We start from the raw sequence: 27,863 nt of genomic DNA on the forward strand, positions 1-27,863 counted from the left end.
GTGAAGAGAGAGTTGGGGCTTGTAGGGACAGAGTGATCCTTTCACTCATTGCTCATTGAGTCATAAAGTAGATTCATCGATTTCAATGGAGCAGGCTATCTGAATTAAGCCAACTGAAGCTTAGTCAACCAATCACCGTTGAGCAAGTCAAAGCCTAATGCTATTTGTGACCTCATAGACCCATGAAGCTGATCTTGTAGGCCACCACCTAGTTGAGCCAGTTAAGTCTCTGCTCACCTTGGCTTGAGGACCTTCAGCGAGAGAGAGAGAGAAAGAGATCTTCCATGACTCATGATCCATCCAAGCCCATCTCTCTTGAGGCTGAACCTCAATCAGTCTTCCTCATTTTTTTAAGCCTCTTTATCTCACCTGGATTTCTGGGCAGCAGGAAACGAAGCCTTCCTTCATCCCCTCCGTCTACATTTCTCTAGGTAAAAGTCATACTACATTCCTCTTCATGGCTTGTCATCTAATAATAATAATAGTAAAGTTGGAAGGGACCTTGGAGGTCATCTAGTCTAACCCCCTGCTCAGGCAGGAAACCCTACCCCATTTCGGATAAATGGCTGTCCAGTCTCTTCTTAAACACTTCCAGTGTTGAAACATTTACTGCTTCTGGAGGCAGGTTGTTCCACTGATTAATTGTTCTAACTGTCAGGAATGTTTCTCCTTAGTTCTAGGTTGCTTCTCTCTTTGGTTAGTTTCCATCCGTTGCTTCTTGTCTTGCCTTCAGGGGCTTTGGAGAATAGCTTGACTCCCTCTTCTTTGGGGCAGTCCCTGAGATACTGGAACACAGCTATCATGTCACCTCTACTCCTTCTCTTCTGAACTTTTACGGAATACAGAATGACAGAGTTGGAAGGGACTTTGGAGGTTGTCGAGTCCAACCCCCTGCTCAGGCAGGAAACCCTACACCATTTCAGACAAATGGCTGTCCAGTCTCTTCTTAAAAACTTCCAGTCTTGGAGCATTCACAGCTTCTGGAGGCAGGTTGTTCCACTGGTTAATTGTTCTCACTGTCAGGAAGTTTCTCCTTAGTTCTAGGTTGCTTCCCTCCTTGATGAGTTTCCCTCCATTGCTTCTAGTCCTGCCTTCAGGCGCTTTGGAGAAGAGCTTGACTCCCTCTTCTGAACTCATGACTTCTTAAACACAGAGCCCTGAACGTAGATGGAGGTCAGGTGGGGGCAGAATCTGCTTGGGACTTAAGACGCCTGATTCCATGAGGGTGGCAGAATTGATATGGATGTGAAGGAAGCACGGGATGGGGAGAAGGAAAGAGGGCAGCGTGGAGAAGTAACCAACAAAGGGAGAATCTCTGTAGCTCAGGGTTGAAATGAGGGATCCCTGGTGCTCTCTGAGCTTGCTGGTTTTCTTGCGGACATTTCATGACCCTAACTCGGTAACATCATCAGGGCTAGAAGGGAGTGGTGGTTAGGGAGAGGAGGAGGAGGGAGGAGGAGGAGGAGGAAGAGGAGGAGGAGAAGGAGAAGGAGGAGGAAGAGGGAGGAGGAAGAGGAGGGAGGAGGAGGAGGAGGAAGAGGAGGAGGAACAGGAGGGAGAGGAGGAGGAAAAGGGAGGAGGAGGAGGAGGAAGAAGGAGGAGGAGGAAGAAGAGGAGGAGGAAGAGGGAGGAGGAAGAGGAGGAGGAAGAAGAAGAAGAGGAGGAGGAGGAGGAAGAGAGCTGTGAGGCCCTTGGTGCTCTCTGAGTTTGCTTGTTTTCTTGCAGACATTTCATTACCCAACTAGATAACATCATCAGTACTAGAATAGAGGAGGAGGAGGAGGAGGAGGAAGAGGAGGAGGAAGATGGAAGAGGAAGAGGAGAGGAGGAGGAGGAAGAGGAGGAGGAGGAAGAGAGCTGTGAGCCCACTTGGGCTCTCTGAGTTGCTTTTTCCTTGCAGACATTTCATTACCCAACTAGATAACATCATCAGTACTAACTAGAGTAGGAGGAGGATGAGGCGGAGGAGAAGAGGAGGAAGAGGAAGAGGGAGGAGGAGGAGGAAGAGAGAGGAGGAGGAAGAGAGCTGTGGGGCCCTGGGTGCTCTCTGAGTTTGCTTGTTTTCTTGCAGACATTTCATTACCCAACTAGATAACATCATCAGTACTAGAATAGAGGAGGAGGAGGAGGAGGAGGAGGAAGAAGAGGAGGAAGAGGAAGAGGGAGGAGGAGGAGGAAGAGAGAGGAGGAGGAAGAGAGCTGTGAGGCCCTTGGTGCTCTCTGAGTTTGCTTGTTTTCTTGCAGACATTTCATTACCCAACTAGATAACATCATCAGTACTAGAATAGAGGAGGAGGAGGAGGAGGAGGAAGAAGAGGAGGAAGAGGAAGAGGAAGAGGGAGGAGGAGGAGGAAGAGAGAGGAGGAGGAAGAGAGCTGTGGGGCCCTTGGTGCTCTCTGAGTTTGCTTGTTTTCTTGCAGACATTTCATTACCCAACTAGATAACATCATCAGTACTAGAATAGAGGAGGAGGAGGAGGAGGAAGAAGAGGAGGAAGAGGAAGAGGAAGAGGGAGGAGGAGGAGGAAGAGAGAGGAGGAGGAAGAGAGCTGTGGGGCCCTTGGTGCTCTCTGAGTTTGCTTGTTTTCTTGCAGACATTTCATTACCCAACTAGATAACATCATCAGTACTAGAATAGAGGAGGAGGAGGAGGAGGAGGAGAAGAGGAGGAAGAGGAAGAGGAAGAGGGAGGAGGAGGAGGAAGAGAGAGGAGGAGGAAGAGAGCTGTGGGGCCCTTGGTGCTCTCTGAGTTTGCTTGTTTTCTTGCAGACATTTCATTACCCAACTAGATAACATCATCAGTACTAGAATAGAGGAGGAGGAGGAGGAGAAGGAGGAGCGAGGAGGAAGAAGAAGAGGAGGAGGCAGACCGTGGGGATCTTGGTGCTCTCTGAGCTTGCTTGTTTTTTTGCAGACATTCCATTACCCAAACTAGGGAATAGCATCAGTGCTAGTAAGGAGCGCTTAATGACTGTGTGATTCCCTTAACAACTGCAGTGATTCCCTTAACAACCGAGTCAAGAGACGAGTCCCACCTGATTTTTTATGACAGCAAGAAAAGACTGTAAAACGGGACACACAATTCACTTCGCAACTGTTTAGCTTAGCAGTGGAAGTTTTGGGCTCACTGGGGCTCTTACATCAAGGCCCATCGGTACATCTCTAAAATTGATGGATTGATTCGTGTGCTGCTATTCCAGAAGATATTCCCAGTTTTTAAAATCCCACATGATATTTTTTTTGGGGGGGGGGAGTGTCCATTTTAAATTCTTTTCTCTTCTTCTTCCAGATCTCTTGAGGGTGCCATGGATTCCACCCTGTGCAATGGATGCGGCGTTCCTTATCTCAGGTAAAATTGGAACGTGTCTTCCTTTCGCACCGGACTTTTCAAAATCTTGGCTACTTCCCACAAACAATATTTACGAGAACTATGGGGCCACCGTGTCCTCAACATGTTCATGTCACCATAGAATAAAATAGAGAATAGAATGGAATAGAGAATAGCGAATAGCGAATAGAGAATTGAAAATAGAGAATAGAGAATAGAGACTAGAGAATAGAATAGAATAGAATAGAATAGAATTACAAAATAAAATAGAAATACAGAATAAAATAGAAATACAGGAGAGAAGAGAAGAAGAGAAGAGAAAATATGGAATCGAATCGAATCAAATCGAATAGAATAGAATTACAGAATAGAATAGAATTACAGAATAGAATAGAATTACAAATTAAAATAGAAATACAGAATAAAATAGAAATGCAGAAGAGAAGAGAAAATATGGAATGGAATGGAATCGAATCAAATAGAATAGAATAGAATAGAATTACAGAATAGAATAGAATTGCAGAATAGAATAGAATTACAGAATAGAATAGAATTACAAAATAAAATAGAAATACAGAATAAAATAGAAATACAGAATAAAATAGAAATAGAGAAGAGAAGAGAAAATATGGAATGGAATGGAATGGAATGGAATAGAATAGAATAGAATTACAGAATAGAATAGAATTGCAGAATAGAATAGAATTACAGAATAGAATAGAATTACAAAATAAAATAGAAATACAGAATAAAATAGAAATACAGAATAAAATAGAAATAGAGAAGAGAAGAGAAAATATGGAATGGAATGGAATGGAATAGAATAGAATAGAATAGAATAGAATAGAATAGAATAGAATAGAATAGAATAGCATAAGAAATAGACTAAAACAGGGATAGGCAACCTTGGCTCTTTTATGACTTGTGGACCTCAACTCCCAGAATTCCTGAGCCAGCTATGCTGGCTCAGGAATTCTGGGAGTTGAGGTCCACGAGTCATAAAAGAGCCAAGGTTGCCTACCCCTGGACTAGAATAAGGAATAGAATAGAATAAGGAATAGGAATAGAATAAGGAATAGGAATAGAATAGAAAAGGATATAGAATAGAATGGAGCTGGAAGGGACCTTGGAGGTCTTCTAGTCCAGCCCCCTGCTCGATGTTGATCTGTTTTATTTTCAGAGCACAAAATCTGCAGGAAGGTTAATTCCCCTCCCCCAAAGGACTGCACAGACCTAGAATAGAATAGAATAGAATAGGAGCTGGAAGGGACCTTGGAGGTCTTCTAGCCCAACCCCCCATTCAGGCAGGAAACCCTATATACCATTTCAGACAAATGGTTTAAAATGAGGTCAGCGCCGATAGTCCAAAAACAGTCTATAACGGGACCCAGAGTTTTCACTGCTAACTAATTCCCATGTTGGTTCGGGAATTCTGGGAGTGGAATATCTGCAGATGGTCACCTTGCCGTAGGTGCCCATCCCCTGGCATGGAGGATAGGCTGGATGGGATGGGAATTGCGCCATGGGAGGCAGTGGGGGTGGGGGTGAGACTTTCCCGTGACCCTAACAGCTTTTGGCTTTCTGGGAAGTTGCTATCCTACGCCTCGTTTGGGGAAGATGTGGCTGAGTTTTTATGCACCCTTCTGAAGATGCCTTTTGGTGTGTTTGCGTTTCAGAGAAGAGCCCAGGGCAAAGAAGATCAAGCTGCAGATAAAGGAGGGCACATGCGTGGCCGGGCGTGGGAATAAGGCAGTAAGCACAGTGGAATTTTGTGTAGTAGTTGCATTTAGTGGCGTAGTGCAGAGGTCTCCAACTTTTCGGGCATCAGGGACCGGTTCCGTGGAGAGAGATTTTGCCGCGGACCGGAGTGTGCGTGGTTTTGTGTGCTGCCTGCATCCCACAGATGGGGCTTTGCTTGCTTGTGTGGACCGGTTGCCGGCATGCCGCGGCTCGGTACCGGTCCACAGACTGGGGGTTGGGGACTCCTGGTGTAGTGGGAATGGCCTTGGGAGACAGGAGGAAGAGCTGCAGGCCGGACAACTGGTGGATAAAGGTTGTCTCAGTCCATAGCAGGAAAAGGGGCATGGGAAGGACTCAGAAGGGGCCCACCCTCGTTTTCCAGAGAGTAAAAAGAGGGGTGGGTGGTAAGAAGTGTTTTCATTCTTGAAAGACGCCACTACTTTAACCCTACAATAGAGACAGAGCTAGTGCTTGTATTCTATTCCATTCCATTCCATTCCATTCTATTCCATATTTTCTACTCTCTTCCATTCCATTCTGTTCCATTCCATATATTCTATTCTATTCTATTCTATTCTATTCTATTCTATTCTATTCTATTCTATTCTATTCTATTCTATTCTATTCTATTCTATTCTATTCTATTGTATTCTATTCTATTCTATTCTAATCTATTCTATTCTATTCTATTCTATTCTATTGTATTCTATTCTATTCTATTCTAATCTATTCTATTCTACTCTACTCTACTCTACTCTATACTCTACTCTACTCCATTCCATATTTTATATTCTATGCTATGCTATGCCATGCCATGCCATGCCATTCCATTCCATTCCATTCCATTCCATTCCATTCCATTCCATTCTATTCTATTCTACTCTATTCTACTCTACTCTACTCCATTCCATATTTTCTATTCTATTCTATTCTATTCTATTCTATTCTATTCTATTCTATTCTATTCTATTCTATTCTATTCCATTCTATTCCATTCCATATTTTCTATTCTATTCTATTCTATTCTATTCTATTCTATTCTATTCTATTCTATTCTATTCTATTCTATTCTACTCTACTCTACTCTACTCTACTCTACTCTACTCTACTCTATACTCTACTCTACTCCATTCCATATTTTCTATTCTATGCTATGCTATGCTATGCCATGCCATGCCATTCCATTCCATTCCATTCCATTCCATTCCATTCCATTCTATTCTATTCTATTCTATTCTATTCTATTCTATTCTATTCTATTCTATTCTATTCTACTCTACTCTACTCCATTCCATATTTTCTATTCTATTCTATTCTATTCTATTCTATTCTATTCTATTCTATTCTATTCTATTCTATTCTATTCTATTCCATTCCATATTTTCTATTCTATTCTATTCTATTCTATTCTATTCTATTCTATTCTATTCTATTCTATTCTATTTCCCTGTTTTTTCATTTTTTCTTTCTTCTTTTGCTCTTATTTCTTTTAAAGATATGAGAAATGTTAAAATGTGGTGGCTTGTGTGAGAAAAAAGATTTAAAAACTTAAGTATAACTAATTTTGAGAAAATCTTAACCCGTAAGAATGCTTTGAATATTGTGGGGAAAATAAATTTAAATGAGAATGTAAGCAGGACTTGTGGTGAGGCAATCAAGATCATCAATGAAAAGAAGCTTTATACTGACGTGATTATTACTTGCAGAAACGTGAGAAAAATGTTTATATTTAATTGTCATTTATTTAAATAAGAATTGTATTCGTTGAAAGTTGGCAAAAGAAAATATTATTGGAAGAAGCGGAGATCAAGTAATCTATCTATCACATGGACTATAGAATTATAGAAAGTAATTGTTATTGATTGTTTTCTAAACATTAACCCAGACAACAAGATGTTTACCAAATATTAAGGTGTATGTTAAAAAATCTTCCATTGTTTAATTGTCCTCACTGTCAGGAAGTTTCTCCTTAATTCCAGGTTGCTTCTCTCCTTGATCAGTTTCCAACTATTGTTTCTCGTCCTTCCCTCTGGTGCTCTGGTGAACAACCTGACCCCCCCATTCTTTGTGGCAGCCCCTCAGATACTGGAATGCAGCTATCATGTCTCCCCTATTTCTTTTTTTCTTTGCCTGTAAAGCAGTGTTTCCCAAACTTGATAATTTTAAGGCATGAGGACTTCAACTCCCAGAATTCCACAGCCAGCGTTGCTGGCTGTGGAATTCTGGGAGTTGAAGTCCACATGCCTTAAAATTGTCAAGTTTGGGAAACACTGCTGTAAAGTCATTCCCATTTTCTTTTAACAGGTGACTGAACTGCGGGAGCAAGCTGCAGATTCCTTCCCAAGTGATGGGCTGCTGGAGGAAAGGAGAAGAAAGAAAGAGCGAACTGGTGGTGGAAAAGTAGAGGCTGAAGGCCATTCAACGCAAGAGGAGAAAAGAGAAAGCAGAGCCACCGAAAGTCCAGAGAAGAAGGATTTCAGAGGAACAGAAGAAGAGAGGAACAATGACAAGCAGTTGGAGGAGAATATTGGACCAGGGGAGGAAGAAGTTGTGGTGGACAGGAGAAGATCTGAGCAGAACATTGTGGTCAAGACGGAGAAGGAGTGGGAAGGCGAGAGAGAGGTGGACAGAGAACTGACTGGTGAGGAACTGCCTCACCTGGGAAAGGAGACGGAGGCGGAAGAAAGGATAGAAGGTGAGTCTGGAGTTGGGGCACCATTTGAGGTCAAGCTGGAAGGTGCCTCTGAAGAAGAAGGAGAAGAAGAAGAAGAAGCGACAGGAGGCCAAGGAGCCCTACAAGACAGAGGAGGAAAAAAGACCAAGAGAACCAGAAGCAAAAGAGGCGTTCAAAATGTAGAATTTCTCAGAGGATCCCGGAAAAGGAAAAACGAGGAAGTGGACAAGACTTTGAAGAAGAAGAAAAAGAAGAAGGAGGAAGGAAATTGTGGGAGAAGATCCAAAGCCGAGGAGGACAAGTGGAGATGGTACGTTTATCATTGGAGTGATTTCTGCACTCAGCATGGATGGCAAAAGGAGGTTTCTGATCTTAAATCTCTGTTATTGAAGTTCCTTGCCCAATTTTACACAGCCGGTGCTAATAGTGGAATTATTTATTGAGACGATTAAGGGGAGAAAATGACCTTGTTTGATGGGTTGAACGTCCTGTTGACTTTGTCCCTATCAAGATGAGAATTCTGACTGTTTTTCAGATGGCAAGGTAGATACAGAATAGAATAGAATAGAATTACAGAATAGAATAGAATAGAATAGAATAGAATTACAGAATAGAATAGAATTACAGAATAGAATTATAGAATAGAATAGAATTACAGAATATAATAGAATTAGAATTAGAATAGAATAGAATTACAGAATAGAATAGAATAGAACAGAAAAAGACAGAATAGAATTACAGAATAAAATTACAGAACAGAACAGAATAGAATTACGGAATAGAATTACATAATAGAATTACAGAATAGAATTACAGAACAGAATTACAGAACAGAATAGAATTATAGAATAGAATTACAGAATACAATAGAATAGAATTAGAATAGAATAGAATTAGAATTAGAATAGAATAGAATTACAGAATAGAATAGAACAGAATAGAATTACAGAACAGAATTACAGAATAGAATAGAATAGAACAGAAAAGGACAGAATAGAATTACAGAATAGAATTACAGAACAGAACAGAATAGAATTACAGAATAGAATTACAGAATAGAATTACAGAACAGAATAGAATTATAGAACAGAATAGAATAGAATTACAGAATAGAATAGAATAGAATTAGAATAGAATAGAATAGAATTAGAATTAGAATTAGAATAGAATAGAATAGAATAGAATAGAATAGAATAGAATATATGGAATGGAATGAAATGGAGTGGAGTGGAATGGAATAGAACAGATTGTAGAATAGAATGGAATGGAATGGAATGGAATGAACAGAATGGAATGGAACGGAACAGAACAGAATGGAACAGAAGACAATAGAACTGAATAGAATAGAATAGAATAGAATAGAATGGAATGGAGTGGAGTGGAGTGGAGTGGAGTGGAATGGAATGGAATAGAATAGAATAGAATAGAATAGAATAGAAAATATGAAATGAATAGAATAGAATAGAATAGAATAATCTTAACTCACAATGAAATTAAGTGAATAGGCTAAATTATAGGACTAGGCTGTAAGAAATATCTCTTAAATCTTTCATGCAGGCATGAAATTACGGAGCTGGTTTGACTGATAAGTGTCTTCCTGTTCAACTAAGTGAACTTCCTGATTGGGACCATTTGGTCCTGGTGGCATAACTGCTTTTGATAGGACAGCCACTTCTGTCTTGCTATTTTCTCAGGCGATTAATGTCCTTTCAAATGAGAAATTAATTGCTCTACCTGTTGCGTTCTAAGGAACATAGTGGATGGCTAGCCCCATGTTTTCCCCAACCTTGGCTCTTTTATGACTCGTGGATTTCAACTCCCAGAATTCCCCAGCCAGCTCAGCTGGCTGAGGAATTCTGGAAGTTGAAGTTCATCCGTCTTAAAGTTGATGAGATGGGAATACTAAGCTAGCTACTGTTGAAAGAAAAATCAGGTCCAGGTCCAAGCCGGGAGTAAGACGCTGGAAATAAAATGGAGGCTGCTTAGGAAAGAAACTTTCTGTTTATCGATGAGCAGAGCCAGCAACAGCATGCAGTTCTGGACAGCTGACAAAATGGAGTTGAGAGTGGGTGGGTTTTTATATCTCCTTTGGGCTTTGTGTTTGAGATGTCTGTTGTGAAATGTACTTTGACCTGTGCTCGAGTGTGCCCTTTTGGTATTCTAATTCTTGTTGCCTGACTCCCATTGTGGCTTGGAGGTCATGCCCCATCCTTGGAGCTGGCTGGGGAATGTAGATTTTAGGAGTCTTTGTTTTTCTAATTCCATCAGCTCCAGCCATCTGTGGGAGCTGTGGCTGAAGGGGTTTTGCTTATGAATAGTCTGGCCCAGTTTTTCTGAACGGATTGTTGTTGTTGTTAATTGCGAAGTCGTGTCCGACCCATCGCGACCCCATGGACAACGTTCCTCCAGGTCTTCCTGTCCTCTATCATCTTCTGGAGTCCATTTAAATTCACACCTACTGCTTCAGTGACTCCATCCAGCCACCTCATTCTCTGACATCCCGTTCTTCTATTGCCCTCCATCTTTCCCAGCATTAGGCTCTTCTCCAGGGAGTCCTTCCTTCTCATTAGGTGGCCAAAGTACTTGAGTTTCCACTTCAGGATCTGGCCTTCTCAAGAGCAGTTGGGGTTGATCTCCTCTAGGACTGACCAGTTTGAACGCAGTCCAGGGGACCCGCAGGAGTCTTCTCCAGCACCAGAGTTCAAAGGCCTCCATTCTTTGGCGCTCAGCCTTTCTTATGGTCCAACTTTCACAGCCATACATTGCAACTGGGAAAACCACGGCCTGGACTACACGCACTTTTGTTGGCAGGGTGATGTCTCTGCTTTTTAGTATGCTGTCTAGATTTGCCATAGGAGCAAGCGTCTTTTAATTTCTTGGCTGCAGTCCCCATCTGCGATGATCTTGGAGCCCAGGAAGATAAAATCTGTCACTACCTCCATTTCTTCCCCATCTATTTGCCAGGAATTGAGAGGGTCGGATGCCATGAACGGATTACAACATCTCTATTTCAAAAGATTAGCTTCCTCAGGTTTCTCCCTGAGGAAGGAAGACAGGGGCTGTTTCTGCCTTTGTTAAGATTTTTTTTCTCTCCATTTATTTATTTTATTTTATGAGACTTATATACCGCTTTAAGTGCAAGCACTCTCTAAGCGGTGTACACCAGTAAGCAATGTATATATATATATATATATTTACATTGCCCCCAACAATCTGGGTCCTCATTTTACCTACCCCGGAAGGATGGAAGGGTGAGTCAACCTTGAGCCGGTGAGATTTGAACCGCTGACCTGCTGAACACAGTCAGCTAAAGTGGCCTGCAGTACTGCGCCACCTCGGCTCCTTTAGGAGAAATATTCCATCCTGCCTTTTTAAATATCCTGCAAGGAGGGGGAAGGGTGTGTGTGCTGAATTCCTACACTACTATTTATGGTTTATGAGATTAGAAGGAACCTAATTCTGTGTGTCATTCCATCAGGTAGGGGTTTTTTTTTGGCAGGGACCTTGGAGGTCATCTAGTCTAACCCCCTGCTCAAGGAGGAAACCCTATACCATTTCAGACAAATGGCTGTCCAATCTCTTCTTTAAAAACTTCCAGTGTTGGAGCATTCAACGCTTCTGGTGGGAAGAAGTTCCACTGATCAATTGTTCTAACTATCAGGAAGTTTCTCCTTAGTTCTAGGCTGCTTCTCTCCTTGATGAGTTTCCATTTGTTGCTTCTTGTCCTGCCTTCAGGTGCTTTGGAGAATAGCTTGACTCCCTCTTCTTTGGGGCAGCCCTGAGATATTGAAAGGCTGCTATCCTGTCCCCCCTGGTCCTTCTCTTCATTAAACGAGACATCCCCAATTCCAGCAGCCGTTCCTTATATGTTTTAGCCTCCAGTCCCCTAATCATCTTTGTTGCTCTTCTCTGTACTCTTTCTAGAGTCTCAACATCTTTTTTACATCGTGGTGACCAAAACTGGATGCAGGATTCCAAGTGTGGCCTTACCAAGGCGTTACAAAGTGGCATTAACACTTAACGTGATCTTGATTCTATCCATGTGTAGGTCAAGATCTATTTATTGAATCTGCAAGGGTTTCTGCATTGATTTGAAAAGACATTGAAAAGCGATGAGCTTTCGTGAGCTGTGTAATAAGAATGACCAATAAGTTAGAAGTCAATTCCAATTATTAAAAAAAATTGTTAAGTTTTTAAATAAAAGTTATGCCTTAGAATGCAATGAGTTAGTCTTACTAGGTGCTACCAGACTTTTCCTGAATTTGTTTGTTATTGCTACTGATTTTTTATGGTTATTGTAGGCTCTTCTCTGTTTACAGCAAGTTTCGTAATTATTATGTTGGTTTATTCCTGTTATTCTTATATTTATCCACTAGATGGCACCCAAGGGTTCAGTTTTGATTTTTTTGGGGGGTTTCTGGTAGTTCTTTCAATCTGGTGCCTTGGACTACAACTCCCAGAATGCATTGGTGTCTGGACTAATTCCCAGAAGGAACTGCCATGTTGAATTCTGTAGAATAGCCCATTAGAGAGGACAGAGACGGATCAAACTGTTACACGTCGCTCATTAAAAAAAAGGAATCACTTCGCAACAAAATTACTGGATGGATTAAAAATTGCAATTGTGAATTGCAATTAAAAATCAGAAGGAAACCCCTTTCCCAACTGACAAATGTTATTGCAGGATGAAAGCTTTGGGGGCAGGGGTAGGCAACCTTGGCTCTTTTATGACTTGTGGACTTCAACTCCCAGAATTCCTGAGCCAGCCTTGCTCAGCTTGGAAACCTCTCCCTTTCCCCTCAGCATGGCTGGCTCAGGAATTCTGGGAGTTGAAGTCCATGAGTCATAAAGGGGCTGTAGTTCCCCCATGCTGGCTGAGGAATTCTGGGAGTTCAAGTCCACGAGTCATGAAGGGGCCATAGTTCCCCCCTGCTGGCTCAGGAATTCTGGGAGTTGAAGTCCACGAGTCATGAAGGGGCATAGTTCCCCCATGCTGGCTGAGGAATTCTGGGAGTCATAAAAGAGCCAAGTTGCTTACCCCTGGACCTGCTTAGAGGCTTAGAGTTTAGCTGATCCCAGCTTAAACCCTACCTCAGTCTAGTGGCTCTAGCCCCCAAATCCCTTAAACTTTAAGATGGGCGGATTCCCAGAATTCCCCAGTCAGCCTCTCTGTGCATCTGATTAAGGGAACTACAGTTGACTAAAGCTTCTTCCTTCAGATCAGATTATATGCTGGAAAAGATGCCCCCAAATTCCTCAGCTTCTGTCCCCCTCTTGACTAACATGGCTCTCCTTTTCCTCCTCCTCCTCCTCGCCCCCTCCTCCTCCATTTGCAATCAGTTGGAACTGCCGTCCTGTAGACTTTTACTCCTGAGTAATCCTATCTGAGCCTATTTGCTTCCTTCTGAGCAAATGTGCAAGAAAATGGGGTGCATAGACGCAATGTTTCTCAACCTTGGCTCCTTTAAAAAAATGGGTGGTCTCCCAGAATTCCCCAGCCAGTATTCTGGGAGTTGAGGTCCAAAGCTTTAAAACATTCTGGCTGGGGAATTCTGGGAGCTGAAGTCCACTCATCTTAAAGTCTGCCAGCTGGGAAATTCTGGGAATTGAAGTCAACCCATTTTAAAGCATTCTGGCTAGGGAATTCTGGGAGAATGAATCCACCCATCTTAAAGCATGCTGGCTGGGGAATTCAGGGAGTTGAAGTCCACCCATCTTGAAGCCTGCTAGCTGGGGAATTCTGGGAACTGAAGTCCACCCACCTAAAGCATGTTGGCTGGGGAATTCTGGGAGCTGAAGTCCACTCATCTTAAAGTCTGCCAGCTGGGAAATTCTGGGAATTGAAGTCAACCCATTTTAAAGCATTCTGGCTAGGGAATTCTGGGAGAATGAATCCACCCATCTTAAAGCATGCTGGCTGGGGAATTCAGGGAGCTGAAGTCCACTCATCTTGAAGCCTGCTAGCTGGGGAATTCTGGGAGTTGAAGTCCACCCATCTTGAAGCCTGCTAGCTGGGGAATTCTGGGAACTGAAGTCCACCCACCTAAAGCATGTTGGCTGGGGAATTCTGGGAGTTGAAGTCCACCCATCTTAAAGCATGCTGGCTGGGGAATTCTGGGAACTGAAGTCCACCCGTCTTTAAAGCGGACAAGGTTGAGAAACATTAGATCCCAGCATGACTTCCGAAGAAAGACGTCTGTCTCTTTAAGTGAGCTCGATTGCTCTGGCATCTATTAGTTGCCCCTAAGCAGGAAATCCTTAACAGGACTACATTTCCCAGCTGCCTCGGGACAAAGCCATGGAGCGGGGGGGGGGGCGGTAATTGCACCGGCGTCTCTTTAGCAGGGTCGAGCATTTGGCGTGGGCTGCCTCTTTTTTTCACCATGCCCCGTGCAGGGAAAAGCACCACGCGAACCCTGGATAATTTTGCAAAAATTAAAATGCTTGCAAAAAAGGGATTGCTCAATCGGGATTATCTGCCTCTCCCAGCCATCCCCGCCCAATCCATCCATGTGGCCAGTTGCACATGACTGGGCTGGCACGGGATGCTCCAGCATGGGCATAGCCTGGCACATTGGGCGCGCTCCCCACGCCAGGTTGCGCCTCTGACTTTCACCCGGATTTGTGCAGCGTTCATCAGAGTGCTGGTTCCCAAAGCGAGGTATTCCAGGTTTGCCAGCGGAGACACGTGTTTTCCGGGTGTGCATGGGTGTGCATGAACGTGCAAGGCTCTCCAGGGTTGCTGAGCATAAAGCATGAAAGAGAAAAGACTGGTGGGTGCGCTTTATAATTTCCTTTGGATTTTGCTGCATTTTTCTTAACAGTGGGGTGCTGGTCCCCAAAGCGAGGTATTCGAGGTTTGCCAGCGGAGACACGTGTTTGGCGGGCGTGCATGAACGTGCAAGGCTCTCCAGGGTTGCTGAGCATAAAGCATGAAAGAGACAAGACTGGTGGGTGCGCTTTATAGTTTTCTTTGGATTTTGCTGCATTTTTCTTAACAGTGGGGTGCTGGTCCCCAAAGCGAGGTATTCCAGGTTTGCCAGCGGAGACACGTGTTTTCCGGGTGTGCATGGGAGTGCATGAGCGTGCAGGGCTCTCCAGGGTTGCTGAGCATAAAGCATGAAAAAAAAAGATCGGTGGGTGCGCTTTATAATTTCCTTTGGATTTTGATGCATTTTTCTTAACAGTGGGGTGCTAGAACTGGATATATTGGAGGCGAGGTCTAGCTAAGTATTCTTACTAGAACCATGGCTTAATTTGGAAATAGGATTATAAGGCTGGAAGGGACCTTGCAAGTCTTTTAGTCCAAGGCGCTAGTCCTCAGTACTTTTATTTTTACTTTTTTTTTAAAAAAATGGTGCTTCCTAGGAATGTGGTAAGCTGCTGTTTGAAGTCCTGCGTGCTTTTCTGGAAGCAAGTTAAAAATGTTTGCTTTTCTGCAGCTCTGTCTTTGAGATTCACAGTCAGCTTGTGTAAAAACGATTTCTCATTTAAATAGAATTCTTACTGACAAATGTCACAAACTTTTGATTTGAAGAGAGAACTTCTAAATCTTCGGAAAAGCGCTCAGAACCTGGAAGTCTTTTTGATGGTGAATTCCTTCATTTCTCCCTGACATAATAATAATAATAATAAAAGTTGGAAGGGACCTTGGAGGTCATCTAGTCCAACCCCCTGATCAGGCAGGAAACTCTATACCATTTCGGACAAATGGCTGTCCAGTTTCTTAAACTTAAACCCCCCTAACGTTGGAACGTGCAAGCCCATAAAATTTTTGAGTACCATATTTAGAATTAGAGAAGATTATTATATTTTTAGGAAGAATCAGGAAGTTGGGGCTGATGTTATTTTTCAACATCAAGAGAGCCCCCGAATTTACATTCTCCATGAGCAGATATGAAACTACTGGCCTACCTTTGAATTTGTAAATAGAGAGCCCTCAAAACCTTGGTGGTTAGTTTAGGATAGATCAAGATCTACTTGTTGAATTTGGTTGGAAACCTTAGAGATCTGGGCTTGGGGTACAAAGGCCCGGCATTTGCAAAGTCCGGTTTGCACGTGTGGACAGAGTGACCCTGATTACCATTATCTCTCCTGGTCAAGGAGCGAAGCAACCTAGAACTAAGAAGAAATTTCCTGATAGTTGGAACAGTTAATCAGGAGAACAACTTGCCGCCAGAAGTTGTGGGTGCTCCAACATTGGAGGCTTTTAAGAAGAGACTGGACAGCCATTTGTCTGAAATTGTATAGGGTTTCCTGCCTGAGCAGAGGGTTGGACTAGATGACCTCCAAGACCTTCCTTCTAACTATCCTATCCTATCCTATCCTATCCTATCCTATCCTATCCTATCCTATCCTATCCTATCCTATCCTATCCTAATTTCTACTCTACTCTACTCTACTCTACTCCCTATTCTCTACTCTCTACTCTCCTCGTTTTTTATTCTGCTCTGCTCTACTCTACTCTATTCATTTGCTATTCTACTCTGTTCTGTTCTGTTCCTCAATAATGTTTTGTCACTGAGATTGTGACAATTCTGAATTCACTCTTCAGGCGTGCATGATGCAAAGGGCTTGGGATGGCAAGGAGACTATTCAGAAACGTAACTTTTGAGTTACGTGATAGTAGGAAAAAACAGTTGTCAGTCTTTGGGGGTTTTGTAATATATATATAAATATAAATGTTTGATTGTGTGTGTGTGTGTGTGCGTGTGTATTCTTTTCTAACTGACACAAAAATGTCCTAATTTCTAATCTCTCTCTCTCATATATATATATGAGTTTTTGCGGGTGTTTGTATATAGGTCTTTGGTTATTAGGATTTTCTCCCACGTAAAATTGGAAGTGTCTTGGCGATGTTTCGACGAAGTCCCATTCGTCATCTTCAGGCTGGTGTTTTCGGCTTCGTGCTTCTAGCAGCAATGAAGCACCAACATTGCTCCTAGAAGCATGAAGCCGAAAACACCAGCCTGAAGATGACGAATGGGACTTCGTTGAAACATCGACAAGACACTTCCAATTTTACGCGGAGAAAACCCGAATAACCAAAGACCCACAAATATATATAATATATATATATATATATATATATATATATATATATATATATCTATATATATCTATCTGTGTGTGTGTTTTCTGAGGTCTTCGCGGGTGTTTGTATGTAGGTCTTTGGTTGTTCGGGTTTTCTCCCGCGTAAAATTGGAAGTGTCTTGGCGACGTTTCAACGAAGTCCCATTCGTCATCTTCAGGCTGGTGTTTTCAGCTTCGTGCTTCGAGGAGCAATGTGTGGTCTTAGCTGTTTCTTCCTTTTAACTGCCAGTGGGGGTATGAACTGATTGGGTGGGAGCTTGGCTGTGTTCTGATTGGGTGGAGGTGTGTTCTGATTGGTTAGGGGCTTGGCTGTGCTCTGATTGGCTGGGGGGTTGGCTGTGCTCTGATTGGCTGGGGGAGTGTTCTGTTTGGTTGTGCTCAGGTTAGTCTGAGTTGCAGGGGGGTTTAAGATTTTGGGCTGCCTTGCTATTTTTTGGCTTCGCGTTCGTGGTCGTGCCTCCTCTTCATGGAGGGTGTCAGTTTGCTTCATGTTTGGATTGGAGGGGTTTAAAGTGGCTAATGATGCAGCTGTGGTCTGGCTTCTGGTTTGTGGTCGTGCCTCATCATCGGTGTGGCTTTGGGTTTGTTTTTTGCGTGGATGTGTGGTGGTGACATCCTGTGTGGTTTTTGTGAGTGTGGGTCTGGTATCATTTTTTGTGTTAGGGAGTCGTTTGTCAATAAGGGCGGGTTTCCAAATGGCTGGTAGGCGGGAGGTATCATCTCGCTTGTTCATGCTGTGTGGGCATTTTTCTATCTCGATGGCTTCTCTGATTATTCTGTTATTAAAATGTTCACTTTTGGCAATGGTTCTGGTATTTTTAAAGTCAATTTCATGTCCTGTGGCTTTAAGGTGTTGGACCAGGGAAGATGTTGGTTCCTCTTTTTTGACTGAGTTCTTATGTTCTTCAATGCGTGCACTTATTCTTCTGTTGGTTTGTCCGATGTATGTGGTGGGACAAGTGGTGCATGGGATTTCGTATACTCCTTGATTTTCTAATTCAATTTTATCTTTGGGGTTTCTAAGGATGGTGGATATTTTTCTGTTTGTGCAGAATATATAATATATATATATATATATATAATATATATATATATATATATATATATATATGTTTTCTGAGGTTTCGCAGGTGTTTTGTATGTAGGTCTTTGGTTGTTCGGGTTTTCTCCCGCGTAAAATTGGAAGTGTCTTGGCGACGTTTCGACGAAGTCCCATTCGTCATCTTCAGGCTGGTGTTTTCAGCTTCGTGCTTCGAGCAGCAATGTGTGGTCTTAGCTGTTTCTTCCTTTTAACTGCCAGTGGGGGTATGAACTGATTGGGTGGGAGCTTGGCTGTGTTCTGATTGGGTGGAGGTGTGTTCTGATTGGTTAGGGGCTTGGCTGTGCTCTGATTGGCTGGGGGGTTGGCTGTGCTCTGATTGGCTGGTTCGTGGTCGTGCCTCATCTTCATGGAGGGTGTCAGTCTGCTTCATGTATGGATTGGAGGGGTTTAAAGTGGCTAATGATGCAGCTGTGGTCTGTCTTCTGGTTTGTGGTCGTGCCTCATCATCGGTGTGGCTTTGGGTTTGCTTTTTGCGTGGATGTGTGGTGGTGACATCCTGTGTGGTTTTTGTGAGTGTGGGTCTGGTATCATTTTTTGTGTTAGGGAGTCGTTTGTCGATAAGGGCGGGTTTCCAAATGGCTGGTAGGTGGGAGGTATCATGATGCAGACCACAGCTTCATCGTTAGCCACTTTAAACCCCTCCAATCCATACATGAAGCAGACTGACACCCTCCATGAAGATGAGGCACGACCACGAACGCGAAGCCAAAAAATAGCAAGGCAGCCCAAAATCTTAAACCCCCCTGCAACTCAGACTAACCTGAGCACAACCAAACAGAACACTCCCCCAGCCAATCAGAGCACAGCCAACCCCCCAGCCAATCAGAGCACAGCCAAGCCCCTAACCAATCAGAACACACCTCCATCCAATCAGAACACAGCCAAGCTCCCACCCTATCAGTTCATACCCCCACTAGCAGTTAAAAGGAAGAAACAGCTAAGACCACACATTGCTCCTCAAAGCACGAAGCTGAAAACACCAGCCTGAAGATGACGAATGGGACTTCGTCAAAACGTCGCCAAGACACTTCCAATTTTACGCGGGAGAAAACCCGAACAACCAAACACACACACACACACACACACACACACACACACATATTCATATTCATATTTCTTTTTGCTGACAAAATTTGTGATGTATCGCAGTAGCGACTTGAGCCTGCTTAATGCCCCTCGTTGGGGGGCTGCAAAGCAAAAGGGATTATAAAAAGTAGAGCTTCAGTATAGCAGTCAAAATGCTAAAGATGCAATCATGAAATACTTTCTGTGTATACACACACACACACACACACACACACACACATACATACATATATACACACAGACATACACACATTAGAACTATGGACATTTTTGTGTCAGAAAAGAATAAAATTATGACATACGAGTTGGAAGAGGACCTTGGAGGTCATCTAGTCCAACCCCCTATACCAGGAGTGTCCAACCTTGGGAACTTGAAAACCTGTGGACTTCAACACCCAGAATCCCTCAGCCAGCCGTGTGAACTGGGGATTAAAGGCATACATATCAGCCTACCACCCCCTGGTGGCTCCCAGGTATATATGTGTGAATCCCACCTCTCCCAGAATGCCCTGGAAGGCTGGGAGTTGCGGTCCCCACATGTCTGGGAGATGCCAAGGGTACGGTTGGAGAAGATTGCCATTCAGAGATTAAAAACCATCTCGGAGGACGTTAACCCTTGCTAAACTTCCTCCCGCCAGGTGGGAGGAAGAGAAACGAGACGACAACGGCGTCAAATGGCACCAGTTGCACCACAGGGGACCCTATTTGGCACCACCTTACCAGCCTCTGCCCAGCTCCGTCAAGTTCTACTACAACGGTAGGTGGTCCTCTCTGGATGGAGGTGGAGGAGAAGCGGCGTGTGGTGGCATCTCCTGAGCTTCGTAGAAGGCTGTAGGGAAGGGTTGGCTCTTAGTGTGATGGAGGGGCAATCATGTCCCCCCCCCCAGCCCCCACGATCACCGGATGGCCACCCTCCTCTGTTGCAGGCAGGCCTGTGAAGCTAAGCCGGGCCGCCGAGGAAGTGGCGACGTTTTTCGCCAAGATGCTGGACCACGACTACGCACGCAAGAAGATTTTCCGGGATAACTTTTTCTGTGACTGGACGCAGGTATCCATTGGTGTTTGTGTGTGTGTGTGTGTGTATGTGTGTGTGTATTTGGGAGGCTGGCCTTTTTAATTCGGCAACTGCATAGGGCAGTGGTTCTCAACCTTTTTAATGCCACGACCCCCAACCGGTCGTACGTCGAGGACTACTCAACTGGTGCAGCACCGTTTGCAGACTGGGGCTTTTGGCGGGCTCAGCAGGGCAGAGACAGCCTGGACAATTCCCATTGGCTTTGGAAAGCCAATAGAATAAAAGGGAGTAGCACAGCTAAGGAAAAGGGGGGGAAAAATGGCGGACTGCGTTGTTTGGCGACCCCCGTGAAATGGTCGTTCGACCCCAAATGGAGTCCCGACCCACAGGTGGAGAACCGCTGGCATAGGGCAATGAGGGTGAACCTTTTAGACACCGAGTGCCTAAACTGCAACCCCAAAACCACTTCATGCTCTTTGAAGTGTCACATTAGTCGGAACAATGACACTTTACTTATCGCCGGGTGCCAGGTGGGCGCGGCCCACTGGGTGTGCGCGGCTGTGGTGGTCATGGCAGACTGGGTGGGTGTGGCCAAGGTGGACGTGGTCACCTCGATGTTGCGCGTGGGGAGGGACGCCTGTGGGGGCCAGGCAGGGTTGGGGGAGATCCAGGGGGTCTCTGGCAGGTGGGGCAATGGGCAGGAGGCTCGTCCTGCGGGGTGAGGCGAGGAAGGGCAGGGGTGCCATTGTTGAAGGGCAAGGCGAGGCAGGGGCCGGGGGGCTGCTGCCTGAACCCATCGGCCCCCGCACACAGAGCACATGGGGGCTGGCAGTGTCCGTCAGCAGCCACAGCCTGACGGCCCCTCGACCAGCGTACTCTGGTGCTCCGCAGCCCATCGCCAGCAGTTCAGAGAAGCCGCCTCTGGGCTGGACGGATGGCCGACAGCTGAGGAGGTGATGCAGTGGGCCGTGCCCGGGAAAAGGAGAGCACGCAAGGCCAGGAGGGATGGGATGGGGGGACGGAAACCAGCTGTGCTGGGATGCATCCGGCCACGTGGGACCTCGACGAGTTAGTGGGCGGTTGGTTGAAGAGGGACTGTTGCCATCTCCGGAGTATGGCACGCGTGCCCACAGAGAGGGCGCTGAGTGCCACCTCTGGCATGTGTGCCATAGGTTCGCCACCACTGGCGTAGGGGAAATGCCCCCCCATCCCATCCTGCCCCCAAAAGCAGAACAATGGAAAGGTGCAACTGACAGGTAAGGAATTTGAGATTGTTTATCCTGGAGTGTCCAAACTTGGCAACTTTTAAGACTTGAGGACTTCAACACCCAGAATTCTCCAGCCAGCATAGATCTCTGTCTTTTATTCTTTCTTCTTAAAGTGGTGACACTGGCTAGGGGATTCTGGGAGTCAAAGTCCAGACTTCTTAAAGTTACCATGTTGACTGGGGGATTCTGGGAGTCGAAGTCCATACTTCCTAAAGTTACCATGTTGACTGGAGGATTCTGGGAGTCGTAGTCCAAACTTCCTCAAGTTACCATGTTGTCTGGGGGATTCTGGGAGTCGCAGTCCAGACTTCTTAAAGTTACCATGTTGACTGGAGGATTCTGGGAGAAAGTCCAGACTTCTTAAAGTTACTATGCTGACTGGGGAATTCTGGGAGTCGTAGTCCAGACTTCTTAAAGTTACCATGTTGACTGGAGGATTCTGGGAGTCGTAGTCCAGACTTCTTAAAGTTACCATGTTGACTGGAGGATTCTGGGAGAAAGTCCAGACTTCTTAAAGTTACTATGCTGACTGGGGAATTCTGGGAGTCGTAGTCCAGACTTCTTAAAGTTACCATGTTGACTGGAGGATTCTGGGAGTCGTAGTCCAGACTTCTTAAAGTTACCATGTTGACTGGGGAATTCTGGGAGTCGTAGTCCAGACTTCTTAAAGTTACCATGTTGACTGGGGAATTCTGGGAGTCGTAGTCCAGACTTCTTAAAGTTACTATGCTGACTGGGGAATTCTGGGAGTCGTAGTCCAGACTTCTTAAAATTACCATGTTGACTGGAGGATTCTGGGAGTCGAAGTCCAGACTTCTTAAAGGTGCCAAGGTTGAGAAAGACTGATTTAGACGGCATCTTATTGTGGATAACTTGTTTTCTAGTTTGTGTACAGTTTTAGCCCTTAGATGCCCTCCTTTTCCCATGTAGGTGATGACTCCGCAGGAAAGGAAGAAAATCAAAGACCTTAAGAAATGTGATTTCAGCGACATCCACGATTACTTCCTGGAAAAGCAAGAAGCCCAGAAGGCGCTCTCTAAGGAGGAGAAACAGGTGAGACAATAAGTGACGTTGATCAAATTGGGATCTTTCCCACTCTTTCAAGCGGGAATCTCCAGCCTTGAAACTTTAATAATAATAATAATATAATAATAATAATAATAGTAGTGCCTGGGGACAGCAGAACAGACGAGAAAGAACTGGAGAAGATCACAAAATACAAAGACTTACAAATGGAAATAGAAAGACTGTGGCAAAAGCAAGCAAGGGTAGTACCAATAGTCATACGCGCCTTGGGTGCAATCCCAAAACAACTGGAGCACCACTTGAACACCATCATCGGCATTGACAAATTCGCTATTAGTCAATTGCAAAAGGCGGCCTTATTAGGAACTGCTTCCATCCTGCGACAATACCTGTAATACCATCAAACATCCACATCTGCCTATCCCAGGTCCTGGGTAAGGACTCGATAGGTAGACAAAAATGCCAAATCCAGTCTGAACATCTGGCTGACTATGCGATGATCCATAATAATAATAATGATGATGATGATGATGATGATGGAAGAGACCCCACAGTCCCTCCTCCCTTCTAGCACTGATGATGTATCCTAGTTGGGTCATGAAACATATGCAAGAAAACCACCCAGCTCAGAGAGCACCAAGGACCCCACAGTCTTCTTCTTCTTCCTCCTCCTCCTCCTCTCCACAATCCCCCCTCCCTTCTAGCACTGATGATGTTTCCTAGTTGGGTCATGAAACATCTGCAAGAAAACATCCAAGCTCAGAGAGTGGCAGGGACCCCCCAGTTCAACCCTGTGGCTACCGTCCCTTCCCTTCCCTTCCCTTCCCATATTTTGCACCATCCAATGCTTACTCTCCCTCCTCCTTTATCTAGGCCAGGGGTATCTTTTCCTTGGAAATAACTGCTTATTATGGTGTATCTGTCAAGGTTCCGACTAATGAAACACTTCAAAGAACTTCCAGGCTTTTTATCCTAAAAAGTCTTTTTATTCATGTGACAAAATGTCGGCAAGGCAGGATGAAAGGATGCTAAGATCTGAAATCTCCATCCCACCCCAGCAGTTATTTTTGCTAGCATTTCCCCTTCCTTATTTTGCTGTCATGATTTACGTTCTCCAATTAGTTTGAAGGGCAAAGGTTCTCTTCCTTTCCCCGGGCTTTTCTCTCCTCCCTCCCTCACCTGAATTAACTCTAAAAGTACCAGACAGTTCTGCCTGTTTTGTCAAAGCAAGAATATTCAATATTAGCAGTGTTGACAGTATCTTTTTAACAGAGGTTGAAAGAGGAGGCCGACAGGATCCAAGAGGAATACGGCTACTGCGTCATCGATGGCCATCGGGAGAAGATCGGCAACTTCAAGACCGAGCCGCCAGGCCTATTCCGGGGCCGAGGGGATCACCCCAAAATGGGGATGCTGAAGAAGAGGATCATGCCGGAAGACATCGTCATCAATTGTAGCCAGTGGGTCTCGAATTGCGTAACGAGGTCTTAATCTATGACCGTGTTTCTCAATCTTGGCAATTTTTAGGGTGGGTGGACTTCAACTCCCAGAATTCTCCAGCTAGCAGGCTTTAAGATGGACAGGGAGGAGACTTGAATGTTCTCACCTCCTCTTTCCTCTTCATTGAAAAGTTCTGTTCGGGCTTTGTTTTGCTAATTGAAAGAGAGCCAGTTGGGTGTAGTGGTTAAGGCGCCAGGCTAGACACTAGGAGATGGTGAGTTCTAGTCCCGCCTTAGGCCTGAAAGCTGACTGGGTGACTTTGGGCCAATCGCCAGGAGATGGTAAGTTCTAATCCCGCCTTAGGCATGAAAGCCGGCTGGGTGACTTTGGCCCAATCACCAGGAGACTGTGAGTTCTAGTCCTGCCTTAGGCCTGAAAGCTGACTGGGTGACTTTGGCCCAATCACCAGGAGACTGTGAGTTCTAGTCCTGCCTTAGGCCTGAAAGCTGACTGGTGACTTTGGGCCAATCGCCAGGAAACTGTGAGTTCTAGTCCTGCCTTAGGCATGAAAGTCGGCTGGGTGACTTTAGGCCAATCGCCAGGAAACTGGGAGTTCTAGTCCCGCCTTAGGCCTGAAAGCTGACTGGGTGACTTTAAGCCAATTGCCAGGAAACTGGGAGTTCTAGTCCTGCCTTAGGCCTGAAAACCAGCTGGGTGACTTTGGGCCAATCGCCAGGAGACTGGGAGTTCTAGTCCCGCCTTAGGCCTGAAAGCCGGCTGGGTGACTTTGGGCCAATCACCAGGAGACTGGGAGTTCTAGTCCCGCCTTAGGCCTGAAAGCCGGCTGGGTGACTTTGGGCCAATCACCAGGAGACTGTGAGTTCTAGTCCCGCCTTAGGCCTGAAAGCTGACTGGGTGACTTTGGGCCAATCGCCAGGAGACTGTGAGTTCTAGTCCCGCCTTAGGCCTGAAAACTGACTGGGTGACTTTGGGCCAATCGCCAGGAGACTGGGAGTTCTAGTCCCACTTTAGGCATGAAAGCCAACTGGGTGACTTTGGGCCAATCGCCAGGAGACTGGGAGTTCTAGTCCCGCCTTAGGCCTGAAAGCCGGCTGGGTGATCCAATTACCAACAAAGGGTGAAGAGATTTTATGGAAGAGAATCTCCACCATGCTTGAGCAATTCTCTTGCTGTCCTACTTTAAAAGTTTTAAACTTTTAAAACTCCCTCCTGTCCGTCCGTCCCCCCCCCTTTTTTTTTTCTTTTTTTCTTCCTTCCTCCCAGAGATTCAAAGGTGCCCCGGCCTCCGCGAGGTCACAAGTGGAAAGAAGTCAGGTGCGACAAGACAGTCACCTGGTTGGCCTCGTGGACGGAGAACATCCAGGGCTCCATCAAGTACATCATGCTGAACCCGAGTTCCAGGCTGAAGGTGAAGTTCCTCACTCCTCTCATCCCTTAGAGAGCCAAGAAATCTCATTTTAATGTCTTCTGATTAGTGTGCGTTTAAAGTGACAATGAAGTTGTTCTGTTCTGTTCTCCATTCTATTCCATTCCATATTTTCAACTCTATTCTATTTTCTCTCTCTGTTCCCCCCCTCCTACTTTCTATTTCTCTCTTTTTTCTGTGTCTATTTCTCTCTCTCCCAGGCTCTCTCTCTCTCTCTCTCTCTCTCTCTCTCTCTCTCTCTCTCTCTCTCTCTCTCTCTCTCTCCTAGTCTCTCTCTTTTTCTCTTTCTTTCTCTTTTTCTGTGACTATTTCTCTCTCCTAGTCTCTCTCTTTTTCTCTTTTTCTGTGACTATTTCTCTCTCTTAGTCTCTCTCTTTTTCTCTTTCTTTCTCTCTCTGTGACTATTTCTCTCCTAGTCTCTCTCTTTTTCTCTTTTTTCTCTCTCTTTTTCTGTGACTATTTCTCTTAGTCTCTCTCTTTTTCTCTTTTTTCTCTCTCTTTTTCTGTGACTATTTCTCTCTCTTAGTCTCTCTCTTTTTCTCTTTCTTTCTCTCTCTTTTTCTGTGACTATTTCTCTTAGTCTCTCTCTTTTTCTCTTTTTTCTCTCTCTTTTTCTGTGACTATTTCTCTCTCTTAGTCTCTCTCTTTTTCTCTTTCTTTCTCTTTTTCTGTGACTATTTCTCTCTCCTAGTCTCTCTCTTTTTCTCTTTTTCTGTGACTATTTCTCTCTCTTAGTCTCTCTCTTTTTCTCTTTCTTTCTCTCTCTGTGACTATTTCTCTCCTAGTCTCTCTCTTTTTCTCTTTTTTCTCTCTCTTTTTCTGTGACTATTTCTCTCTCTTAGTCTCTCTCTTTTTCTCTTTCTTTCTCTCTTTCTGTGACTATTTCTCTCTCCTAGTCTCTCTCTTTTTCTCTTTTTTCTCTCTTTTTCTGTGACTATTTCTCTCTCTTAGTCTCTCTCTTTTTCTCTTTCTTTCTCTTTTTCTGTGACTATTTCTCTCTCTTAGTCTCTCTCTTTTTCTCTTTCTTTCTCTCTCTTTTTCTGTGACTATTTCTCTCTCCTAGTCTCTCTTTCTCTTTTTCTTTCTCTCCCCCTTTCTTTCTCTTTCTTTTTCTGTGACTATTTCTCCTAGTCTCTCTCTTTCTCCTTTTCTCTTTCTCTCTCTCCCCCTTTTAGTCTCTCTCTTTTTCTCTTTCTTTCTCTTTTTTTGTGACTATTTCTCTCTCTTAGTCTCTCTCTTTTTCTCTTTCTTTCTCTTTTTCTGTGACTATTTCTCTCTCTTAGTCTCTCTCTTTTTCTCTTTCTTTCTCTTTTTCTGTGACTATTTCTCTCTCTTAGTCTCTCTTTCTCTTTTTCTTTCTCTCCCCCTTTCTTTCTCTTTCTTTTTCTGTGACTATTTCTCCTAGTCTCTCTCTTTCTCCTTTTCTCTTTCTCTCTCTCCCCCTTTTAATCTCTCTCTTTTTCTGTGTCTATTTCTCTCTCTCATAGTCTCTCTCTTTCTCTTTCTCTCCCCCTTTCTCTCTCTTTCTTTTTCTGTATTTATTTCTCTCTCTCCCAGTCTCTTTCTCTCTCTCTTTCCCCCTCTTTCTTTCTATCACTCCCTTTCATTTTCTGTGTTTATTTCTGTCTCTCCCAGTCTCTTTCTCTCTCTCTCTTTCCTCTTTCTTTCTATCTCTCTTTCTTTTTCTGTGTCTATTTCTGTCTTTCCCAGTCTCTCTTTCTCTTTCTCTCTCTCCCAGTCTCTCTTGCTCTCTCTCTTTCCCCCTCTTTCCATCTCTCTGTCTCTGTCTCTCTGTCTCTGTCTCTCTCTCACACAGACAGACAGACAGACAGACAGACAGACAGACAGACAGACAGACAGACAGAGGACTTTGCAAAACTGCTAATCTTGCAACAGTCCCCTTTTCTTCCAGGGCGAGAAAGACTGGCAGAAATACGAGGTGGCTCGTTGCTTGAAGAAGGTGGTCCACCGGATCCGCTGCCAGTACCGGGCAGACTGGAAGTGCAAGGAGCCGAAGAAGCGACAAATCTCCGTCGCGCTCTATTTCATCGATAAGGTGAGAAGGGGTTTATCGCCGTCCAAATGGCTGGGCTCCTTCCCTGCATCTCTTCCCAAGGATCCCGCAGAGATTGGGTTGACTTTAAACCAATAGAAGAGAATCTTTGTAGTTCAGGTTTGAACTGTGGGGCCTTTGGTCATGTCTGAGCTGGGTGGTTTTCTTGCAGACGTTTCATGACCCAGCTAGGTAACATCATCAGTGCTAGAAGGGAGGAGGAGGAGGAGGAGGAGGAAGAGGACTGTGGGGTCCTTGGTGCTCTCTGAGCTTGGCTGTTTTCTTCCAGACATTTCATTACCAAGCTAGGTAACACCATCAGTACTAGAAGGGAGGAGGAGGAGGAGGAGGACTGTGGGATCCTGGGTACTCTCTGAGCTGGGTGGTTTTCTTGCAGACGTTTCACGACCCGACTAGGTAACATCATCAGTGCTAGAAGGGATTGGGGTTTGCGAGGAGGAGGAGGAGGAGGACGAGGAGGAGGACGATTGTGGGGTCCTTGGTGCTCTCTGAGCTGGGTGGTTTTCTTGCAGACGTTTCACGACCCGACTAGGTAACATCATCAGTGCTAGAAGGGAGTGGGGTTTGCAGT

The 27,863-nt window shown here is 44.6% G+C and overlaps 1 protein-coding gene across 2 annotated transcripts; it reads left to right on the top strand.

Annotated features, from left to right (window-relative positions):
• Positions 1–238: 238 nt before the first annotated feature.
• On the top strand, positions 239–27,469 carry LOC120319949 (DNA topoisomerase 1-like). Of its 2 annotated transcripts, none has more exons than XM_039369330.1 (10): positions 239–431; positions 3,289–3,348; positions 5,004–5,079; positions 7,372–8,051; positions 19,661–19,779; positions 19,949–20,070; positions 22,236–22,358; positions 23,604–23,815; positions 25,056–25,200; positions 27,131–27,469. In XM_039369330.1, the coding sequence occupies exons 2-10, from the start codon at positions 3,305–3,307 to the stop codon at positions 27,368–27,370; spliced, it is 1,761 nt and encodes a 586-aa protein (XP_039225264.1). In that variant the 5' UTR covers positions 239–431; positions 3,289–3,304; the 3' UTR covers positions 27,371–27,469. The 2 variants fall into 2 exon arrangements, with proteins under 2 accessions (XP_039225264.1, XP_039225265.1); XM_039369331.1 differs by having other exon boundaries at positions 23,604–23,791.
• Positions 27,470–27,863: the final 394 nt, after the last annotated feature.

The sequence above is a fragment of the Crotalus tigris genome, unplaced genomic scaffold, assembly GCF_016545835.1.
Source record: "Crotalus tigris isolate CLP2741 ecotype Arizona unplaced genomic scaffold, ASM1654583v1 scf7180000021047.36363, whole genome shotgun sequence".
Lineage (NCBI taxonomy): Eukaryota > Metazoa > Chordata > Lepidosauria > Squamata > Viperidae > Crotalus > Crotalus tigris.